This window comes from Mixophyes fleayi, chromosome 5, assembly GCF_038048845.1.
Source record: "Mixophyes fleayi isolate aMixFle1 chromosome 5, aMixFle1.hap1, whole genome shotgun sequence".
Taxonomy (NCBI): Eukaryota; Metazoa; Chordata; class Amphibia; order Anura; family Limnodynastidae; genus Mixophyes; species Mixophyes fleayi.
The window spans coordinates 57,835,401-57,845,917 of record NC_134406.1 but is presented as its reverse complement, the minus strand read 5'-3'; the positions used below and the strand labels follow the sequence as shown (position 1 = coordinate 57,845,917).

General features: G+C 41.0%; 1 protein-coding gene across 1 annotated transcript in view; it reads left to right on the top strand.

Moving 5' to 3' along the window:
- The first annotated feature begins 2,127 nt into the window (after nucleotides 1–2,127).
- OSBPL3 (oxysterol binding protein like 3) overlaps nucleotides 2,128–10,517 on the top strand; it is a 29,638-nt gene continuing 21,248 nt past the window's right edge. The window contains exons 1-3 of the mRNA XM_075212250.1: nucleotides 2,128–2,244; nucleotides 2,927–3,077; nucleotides 5,541–5,665. Coding sequence (XP_075068351.1) covers nucleotides 2,215–2,244; nucleotides 2,927–3,077; nucleotides 5,541–5,665 — 306 coding nt within the window. The 5' untranslated portion in view covers nucleotides 2,128–2,214. The remainder of the gene's footprint in view (nucleotides 2,245–2,926; nucleotides 3,078–5,540; nucleotides 5,666–10,517) is intronic.

Here is a 10,517-nt window from a genome sequence, read left to right as displayed (position 1 = left end):
TTGTGTCTCTCTCTCTCTCTCTCTCTCTCTATGCCTGTGTGTGTGTGTGTCTCTCTCTCTCTCTCTCTCTATGCCTGTGTGTCTCTCTCTCTCTCTCTCTCTCTCTCTCTATGCCTGTGTGTCTCTCTCTCTCTCTCTCTCTCTCTCTCTCTCTCTCTCTCTCTCTCTCTCTCTATGCCTGTGTGTGTGTGTCTCTCTCTCTCTCTCTATACCTGTCTCTCTCTCTCTCTCTCTCTCTCTATACCTGTCTCTGTCTCTCTCTCTATACCTGTCTCTCTCTCTCTCTCTCTCTCTCTATCTCTCTCTATACCTGTGTGTCTCTCTCTCTCTCTCTATACCTGTGTGTGTGTCTCTCTCTCTCTCTCTATACCTGTGTGTGTCTCTCTCTATACCTGTGTGTGTGTGTCTCTCTCTCTCTCTCTCTATACCTGTGTGTCTCTCTCTCTCTCTCTCTCTCTCTCTCTCTATACCTGTGTGTCTCTCTCTCTCTCTCTCTCTCTCTCTATACCTGTGTGTCTCTCTCTCTCTCTCTCTCTCTATACCTGTGTGTGTCTCTCTCTCTCTCTCTCTCTCTCTATACCTGTGTGTGTCTCTCTCTCTCTCTATACCTGTGTGTGTCTCTCTCTCTCTCTCTCTCTACCTGTGTGTGTGTGTGTGTGTCTCTCTCTCTCTCTCTCTACCTGTGTGTGTGTGTGTGTGTGTCTCTCTCTCTCTCTCTACCTGTGTGTGTCTCTCTCTCTCTCTCTCTCTCTACCTGTGTGTGTGTCTCTCTCTCTCTCTCTCTACCTGTGTGTGTGTCTCTCTCTCTCTCTCTCTATACCTGTGTGTGTCTCTCTCTCTCTCTCTCTCTATGCCTGTGTGTGTGTGTGTCTCTCTCTCTCTCTCTCTATGCCTGTGTGTCTCTCTCTCTCTCTCTCTCTCTCTCTCTCTCTATGCCTGTGTGTCTCTCTCTCTCTCTCTCTCTCTCTCTCTCTCTCTCTCTATGCCTGTGTGTGTGTGTCTCTCTCTCTCTCTCTCTATGCCTGTGTGTCTCTCTCTCTCTCTACGCCTGTGTGTGTGTGTGTCTCTCTCTCTATGCCTGTGTGTCTCTCTCTCTCTCTCTCTCTACACCTGTGTCTCTTTCTCTCTCTCTCTCTCTCTCTCTCTCTCTCTCTCTACCTGTGTGTGTGTGTCTCTCTCTCTCTCTACCTGTGTGTCTCTCTCTCTCTACCTGTGTGTGTGTGTCTCTCTCTCTCTCTCTCTCTCTACCTGTGTGTGTCTCTCTCTCTATACCTGTGTGTGTGTGTCTCTCTCTCTATACCTGTGTGTGTGTGTGTGTGTGTGTCTCTCTCTCTCTCTATACCTGTGTGTGTGTCTCTCTCTCTCTCTATACCTGTGTGTGTGTCTCTCTCTCTCTCTCTCTATACCTGTGTGTGTGTGTGTGTGTGTGTCTCTCTCTCTCTCTCTCTCTCTATACCTGTGTGTGTGTCTCTCTCTCTCTCTCTCTCTCTCTCTATACCTGTGTGTGTGTGTGTGTCTCTCTCTCTCTCTCTCTCTATACCTGTGTGTGTGTGTGTGTGTCTCTCTCTCTCTCTCTCTCTCTCTCTATACTTGTGTGTGTGTGTGTCTCTCTCTCTCTCTCTCTCTATACCTGTGTGTGTGTCTCTCTCTCTCTCTCTCTATACCTGTGTGTGTGTGTCTCTCTCTCTCTCTCTCTCTCTCTATGCCTGTGTCTCTCTCTCTCTCTCTCTCTCTCTCTCTCTCTCTCTCTCTATGCCTGTGTGTGTGTGTGTGTCTCTCTCTCTCTCTCTATGCCTGTGTGTGTGTCTCTCTCTCTCTCTCTATGCCTGTGTGTCTCTCTATTATAACAGAACTACCATTAAACCTGCAATAAAGTCCACAATGTGTTTACAAACCCATACATTGCTTGGACAGGGAAAGATGAAGAAAGAACCCATCTGCTGGACTATGTGGACACAGTCAAATAGTTCGTTTGTGCAGTCTTAATTTGATATCACCAATGGGGGCAGCTCATGTAGATTGGGAATTTTCTCCTTCTATCTCTCATTTAGTAGTACCTTATAAATGGTGATATAGAGCTATGGTGTGCTGAAGTAGCTGCAATACATAAATAAATAGTAATAACTGAAGTCAATGTGTTTTTGAAAGGTTGGTGCCCTTGAAAGTCCCAAGAAAGAGAAAGGAATACACAGGAGAAAGTGGCGGACAAAAGGAATGAATAAAGATTCTAAAGGCTCCCTGCAGGTAGTACTTCCCGTTCCTATACACGTTTTGTGGAGGGCAGTGAACACACAAATTGAAATGAAGTATTAAGTATTTTGTACTGACACCCAAGACCTTTACTAATGTAATCTCTTAGTTGGAGACTGGCAGCTGTAAGAAACACATAGGCAGAAAATCTTTGAGATGCTGATTCAATGCCAGATATCACTTCACACTGCTCTACCCAACCATAAGGGATATGTTTGAGGTTCTGTGATGGTTTACTGCCAACCAACATTATTCTGACAAATTACTTTTTATAATACCGACAAATACATAGAACTAATTTAGAGACAAAACAACAGCTGAAAAGCCACAGTTTGCAACTCCCTGCTGTAGATCTTGTTTGGGAAATATAAATAGTCTTTTGCTACAATCATTAATGTTTGCAGTGATTTGCATGGTGTAGCAGAGATCAGAATTGCGGTTTGTTTCTCTCACCAAGTTCCTGAGCAGAGATTCAGTTGTTCCTAAGCACAGGTTAAAAGGTACACGCCAGTTAAGGAGTGGCAACTTAATACATACACATAAAGGCCTTAAATGGTTTCTATCTCCATTGTTTTTTTTTCCGTCTTCTAGTTTTCATTTTCATGCCAGACATCCATAGAAATCAATGTAATAAATCTGGTGCCCTGTTTTGCTAATTGGCTGCTATGTTTTCCAGGTGCCCTCAACGCTTGGGAATGTGAGATTACATGCTTCCAACCCTAATTTGTCTACCATAGATCATACAGAGGAGAAGCAATACTCCAGTGGTTCTGATAGCTCGGAGGTCTTAAAGATGCAGGACGATTTGTGTCATATTGCACACAAAGGTGAGAGGATTACGCTTCTTTCATTCTATTTATAGGCACTGACTGGGAAGTTCTTAGCGGAATAACTTTTATATTAAACTGTTCGTTATGTCTGCATACAGACATAACACATCTTGCATGTACAACAGAGTACATTACTATAACACAGAGTGACAACACAGTACCACATTTAGGAACGGCGCCACCTGTATTCGCTCCTGTGTAATCACTGAAGCAACATTAAGCTGGCGTCTGCTGCAGTAACACTTTTGAGACTTAAAGCCAGTGCTTTTTTTGTAAGAAAAAAGGTGCCGGAAATCACATCTTGTTAATGTTTTATTAAAAAAAAAATCTTTTGTACTGGTGTTATACGACTTATTGAGCCACTGTACAATGTTTCCTTACAAACACCGCTGTGCTAGATAATCAAATACTTCTCACTAAGCACCGCACCCGCAAATCTTTAGCCTACCGCCCCTCCTCCCCCCAATACTCCCTTCCTTGCTCCTCACACACTTGACAATTGTAAAATAAAAATAATAACTCTTACATCCTTAGTAACTCTTGGCGAGGCTGCAGTCCAGATGCACTGATGTCTAAAGCAGAATGCTGTCCAGTGTTCACTGCTGCCCAGGAGGAAACGCAGGATATCTAGAGGGGATGCCCCAAATGTTAGATTTAATAATACAAAACAAAACAACTGGACATCACTCACCTGTTACACACTGACATGTCCCCTGCTGCCTACCAACTTTTCTCACATATGCCCACTATCTATTCTGCCCCCTTCATTTTTCTGTAGCCCTCTCTTTATTCCCCCTCGTTTTTTTGTAGCCCTCTTTCTGCCTCCTTGTTTTTTTGTAGCCCTCTCTTTCTGCCCCCCTCATTTTTTTGTAGCCCTCTCTTTCTCTATCCCTCTTTTTTTGTAGCCCTCTCTTTCTCTCCCCCTCGTTTTTTTTGTAGCCCTCTCTTTCTGTCCCCTTCGTTTTTCTGTATTCCTCTTTTTCTGTCTCCCTCGATTTTTTTTTTTTTTTTGTAGCTCTAACTTTCTGCGCCCCTCCCCCACTTTCTGTAGTCTGTACTTACCTTCTATGCTTCTTTTCTCACTTCTCTGCTTGTTTGCTTGTGGCTCCTCTCACTGTCAGCGTCGTGATGTCACAGCGCTGCCATAGCCGGAAGCCAGCAGGACACACACTACGATGCAGTGCTGCACTGTAGCAGCACTGCGAAGGAGAAAAAAAAAAATGATAGAAGTCCACGGAAAATTTGTCGAAAAAAGGTGCCGGAATGCCGCTCCGGTGCGTTCTATGACAAAAAAAGCACTGCTTAAGGCTATTGCATTACTACAACACTGGTGGCACGTGTGTGTTACAGTTCAATAAATGACCCACTTGTAATGGCAATGATGTAATAGAGTACACATACAGATTTATATGTTTTATGGCATGAGTCATGAGATATAATGTAGCATGTTATGAGTGTATAACGCTGGTGTAGAGACCAGATTACATATGTTAGAGAAGTCTTGCCTCCAAAACCTTTCAAGACCAAATTTGGTTTAATTGAACAATCCTGTACTCAGCAGTAGCACTGCGAAATATGGTGGTTCGACTGTAACAATGTTTGCTGTAACTTCATATTACCCTGTATGTAAAGGTGCTTTTACATTTTTAAAATAGGGGTAACCATCTTCTTCGTAACAGTGTATAGTTGCAACTCTTAGTACTTCATTAGGTATGCAAACAACAAATTCAGAGGTCCACGTTTGTAGCATTTTAGCCTTTGATCTGGTTGCTTGGAGTGCTGTGTTATAGATAGTTTGAAAAGAGTTCATTTCAACTCTGTAGTAACTTGATAGGTCGAGTATTTACCAATAGTCACAATGTTACCAGTTAATTGTCATATATGTAAGAGTTGCAGACGCAAAAATAGCTCCCACTGTATCATTGGACTGGTGCTATAACATAGGTCAGTTCAGTGTAATGAATTGTCTTTTCAAAGTTCACCTTGTCCCCTAAACCTCAGTTCATTAGATAGCTCCTCCTCATCGGATATTGTAGCACTCACGCCTTACCATTCTTATACTTGTTTTGTGGAACAGATGAAGCTTCCCTTTGACTTACATTAGCTTATGTACTAGAGAGCTCATCAACTAAGTCCAGGTAATAATGAAGTGCTTCTCTTGTCCTTGGTTGACCATATAAAAACTTAAAGGATTAAAATGGTCATCTGAGCTGCAGCGTTACTGAGTCACAGTTCAGTCAAGGAGCAGTGGTTCAGAACACTAAGCATCTATAGTGCAGAAAATGTGCTGTGGTCATTGGTGCTGCAAGCAGTGGGAATCTTACAAATATAGAAGAGGTTTTGACCTTGCTCCTATTTATATCTGCCATATTTATATACCGTATCATTGTTATTTTATTTCATTACCCATGGATCAGCAGTGCAGATAACTGATATTTCTTTCCATTTTTTTTTCTATAGCTTATTTTACTTTAAAGTCTGCTTATAGCACAATCTTCGCTGAGCGAGAGAAGCTAAAGCAGTTAATAGAGCAAGACTCTCCCCCAAATGCTCAAATTCTGGGCCTAAAGAATGCCTTATCTGCGGTAAGAGATTACCTGATCCTGTGTACAATTATGTTCCCAAGATCTATCATTCCTCTCTGTCTCTCTAATAATGTACAGTTTGTCATCCGTGTAACATAAAACACTAATACCCTTTCTACTTGTTTTACATGTAATTATTGTGACAGCTAGAGTATGCTTTACTGTTCTGCAGGAGGGATCTATACTACATATATATTTAAAAAAATGATCATTCTTTTGCAATGTTTGTTACATGATGCGAACATCACAAGAGTGTTACCCATATCAATCAGTCAGACAGTTTGTTGCATTATGCTAAAGTTGCTCATACACAGGTTGATTTGGCTGCTCAGACGGACTGGCAAGTAACCAGATTTCTTAGTTCCCCAATATTTGGTATGCCATGGTTAGAGGAGGAGACCACAGTGACTTAGAAAGAGAGGGGGCACGATTGTCATTTAACTAAAAGTCCTGTGGTTCATGGGGAATATACAAAAAAACATAGATATGTTTGTACTGTTTAGTGAGTTAGTACAAAAGGGACAGTGTTTTCTGCATGAACATAAATGTGGTCTGAAAGTTCCGTCTCCCAAGGGCACCTCAAATATAGGTATCTGAAAGCCCTGGTACACCTGCATATCAACTGCTAGCCTTAATCAGCTGCTTGTATTTTGTTCAGCGAGAGAACCCTTTGCTGCTTTTGCTTCTTTTCTGATTTACATATTTTCTTGCTTTTATGTCATCAGTTTCTGAAAAATAAATAGATCTGCAAAATACACAATACCATGTACACTTACCACAATCTGATTTATTAAAGGGTTATTCAAGGCTTTCCTCGATCTGGTTGGTAATGTGACGTAAAACGTAAACGTGTGTATTTGAAATGTCAGATTTAAAATACTTGATCTGTAAATCTGTTAAGGGATCAAAAAAAATGACTTTCAAAATTCTTAAGAGCCCATCCTGAAATTCCCCAAACATTTACAGATCTTATTACTGCCATCTATAGTTTTGTTTAAATATTCCAGGCAGTAAAACAAAACGCGGATCTTAAAGAACGCTTACACAGAATTCATGCTGAATCTTTGATCCGTGATTCAGCCACTAGTACAGTCCAGTGAAGGTGGGTGGAGGTCCCCGTGTTTAGGAAATTACCAGTCCAAAAACAATATTAACTTTCCCCAAGGAGATAAGTGTACATAGGTATGTGTCACATACATGAAATAACTTGTTTTGCTGCTGCTGCAATTTCCTTTTTGATCCTTTTTTTTTTTAAACTGAGGTTTGTCATTAAAAATGTTGCAACCAATAATGGTGAAATGATCTAAGTTAGTTAAAATCTGTGTTTTTCTGTGCTAACATCTGTCCCTAAATCAGCTGGCCAGTTTTTTCTGTCTTGTATTATCAACATAATGGTATATTTGTAAGGTGCCACAATACCGTGCTGTGCTGGACAGTCTGCGTACAAATCGCATGAATACTAATGAAATCTATCATAACATTAAATGCAAGTACAATATAACCAAGTATAATTACAAGTAGCCCATAGTCATGTACAATTTCAACAAGTATAAGATAAACATAAAACCTTAACACAAATAAAAGTTATACATAAAACCTTTACATAACAAAGGTTACGTTTGAGGTGGACAAAGAAGTTGTAGACAAGAGACACAGTGTAGAGAAGGCCCAGCTCATGTCGAAAGGAAGAGGGAAGGTGGAAATAGTAGGAGCAAATGGGACATGACTGGATGTGGTAGGGGTAGTGGTCTAGGAGAGGGTAGGGTAGGCAATTGTGAAGAGGTTAGTTTTGAGAGAGCGCTTAAAGGATTAGAGGTTGCGGGGAGTCTGGTTGGGCGAGGTAGGTAGTTCCACAGGTGGGAGTGTTGCAAATATTTAGAGGTTGGTGTGAGAGGTTGTGATTAGAGGAGAGGTAAAGGTCAGAGGCAGAGCAGAGAGGTCGAGCAGGGTGTATTTCATGACGAGGTCGGAGATGTATGAATGCATTGGTGAGGTCTCTGTAGGTATGGATTAGAAACATAAATTGAATTCTGGAGGGTATGAGGAGCCAATGAAGGGATTTGCAGAGTGGTGCAGTGAATGAGGAGTGGTGGGAGAGGAAGATTAGCCTACGTTAGTAGGGTGAAAGATGATTAGCTCTGTTTTGGTCAAGTTTGAGTTAGTGTTGGTACATCCAGGGGCAGGGTGCAGGAGAAGAGTTAAGAGTCAGTACCTCGGGAGGGAAAGAACAGAGGAAGGAAAGTGGGTCTGTCGAGGGAAGATTTCATAATGAATGTTGTCAGTTTTGCTTTTAAAGTAAGTGGAGAAGTCGTGATTGTTGAGGGAAGAGGGGGCTGGCAGTAGGGAGGGCAGAGAAGAGAGTTGACTGTGGCATAGACACGGCAGGTGTTGTTCGATATTGTGGAGATTATTGATTTGAAGTAAGTTTTCTTGGCTAGAGAGATTGGGGAGTAGGAGGAAGACAGGATGAATTTGTAAAGGACCTAGTTGGCATCATAATGGGATTTTCTCCTTTTGACGCTCGACAAAGCAGGAGCACTTTTGCAGGCAGCAAGTCTGTTTGGAGTGCCGTGATTGGGGTTTAAAATGCCAGAAATGATTGCATCACTCTACATTGATGAAGAAGAAAGAAAATAAAGCATGGTCTGTATTGCTGTTTCTTCATTTTGACTCCTCTCTACAACTGTTGAGTCATTAAATATAGGCTGTGTGTTGTGTTTCCTTTGTTTTCTACTTCTGATTAAAGGTAAGGGAGTATCCCATGACACCACATTTAAACAAAGCTGCTGTGGACTTCTGATGAAGTACATTTGAACTTCTATGTAAATGTAACTCTTGATTTTGTGTCAGTAGTATAAATTGTGGAGCGCTGTAAAACTTTCCTAACATCCTCTCTGCTCTTATCTTCTTTTATAATTCTACATGACCCCTACCTCCAGATTGTGGAAACCTCTTTTTTTTGTGCAATTAAATGCTATTTATCAGTCTCCGGTCTGTGTAAGAATGTTCTCTCTAGTTGAACCATACTATCTGGAATTAATTCATTTAACATGCCTACCTATTCTAGAATTACTCTCTAGCTTGAAAGGTTTTTTTTCCAGCCTTGCAGGATTCTTCTTGGTATTTTGATGTGTGTAATATACAGCACTTAATCAGCTTATCCATACAACCTGTCCTGTGTGTTATCACTATGCTGACCACTCCCCATGTGCATGAGAATGTGATAGGTCACTCCCTGTGTTATCCAATCATCATATGGGTGGCCTAACCTCCATATACTACAGTCAATAGTTTGAGTGGAGAAACCTTTTCGGTTCGTCAGGATTAGAATTGTTCTTCCACGATATACTGCAGCTATCCATATGGAATATACAGAATATTGGCAGAGTATTGTTTATTGTGTACAGAGAGCAGTTGTGATATTTGCCAGCTCTGACATGCCACGTTGTGTTTTATTATGAAGACATCCTAATGATGGCTTGCGGCCAGACAGCTCTTCAGCATAGACCAATAGTCTAGCCCCTGAAATATGTCCTTGAACTTTTCCCCTTTTAATGAAAATATCTGTAGTTTAGTTCCTAAAGCTGCAGAACACAATAAGTTTAGATGTGTGTGGGGTCCCTTCCGAGTCTTAGGGTATCTACTGTGAGCTTCATCCCCAGGAATAGTAACAAGGTTTTGTGATCCCTCTTGGATCCAAAAACTGTTCCACGGATAACTGTGAAGACTGGAACCCATAGTAACAAATCGCATCTAAACCAGTGGTTGTCAATCTTGTTTTAGCTGAGACAAAGTCCTGCGTGCTATTGAGGTGGATCCCAATAACAATGTGTTGCATATCAGGCAATGCGGGGGCCACAAAAGGTAATTATGGGAACACAAATTGACAGCTAGAATCTGATAGTTTACAGTGCCTTACAACACCATTATAAGTGAGCTGTGCACCAGTTTTCATAAATGTCCACCTCTGTTTGGCTAAGTATGTGTGTTTCTCGCTGTAGATAAAACAGTAATAGTTCTTCTGATTCTGATAACAAGTCAGTACTCTGCGAACTAAATTAGAACCGAGAAACCTTTTCCCTGAAAGCTCTAGCCCACATTTGTGATTTTATTTTTTTTCAATGAAATATTTTCTCTGGAAGACTGTAAAGAGTCGCACAATGCAGATTTCACATTTGTGAGACTTTCCTCTCTGAGACTGGCTCTTTGGAAGTGGCAGATAAGAGACTAGTCTGTTATGTTACAGCAGCATCTCATCAATTCAATTATTCACAAGTCAGCTTCCCCCTGAGAGAGGCGTGCTGGAGATTAGTGTCATGTGAGAGCAACCTTCACTTTCATGAAAAAAAATAAAAGTATTAGGACCGTTCAAAACTATATGCTTTTTTTTTTTTAAATTATGACCTACTTCTCATGCAGCACTGCACCAGTGCAGTAGATTGTACTATAACAGAGCAACACATGAAAAATATGCTAAAAAAGAATCACTAAAATGATTCATAAGTGCGCACTAGTTTTCATACGATTTTACTCCTTTTCACAGCACGTGTGTGTGAACGAGCCTTTAGGAATTCTTGTCACTCTGTCGGGCGACCACATACCCCCCGGATACCTGGGAGAGATGGTGATAAAACATAGTATTTGGTTAGAGAGAGAACGGTCTTCTTAACCATGAAATAATATTGACCTACATACAGCATTAATCATTTCTGTGTCATTGTGGTGTTAATATGGATATACTGGAGCATGTTGATCAGTGTATACTTCAACTATTTTATTTTTATAGTTTAATGTATAATTTTTGTTGTCAAAAAGTCCTGTACACATTTAATTGTTGCAAAGCACATTATTC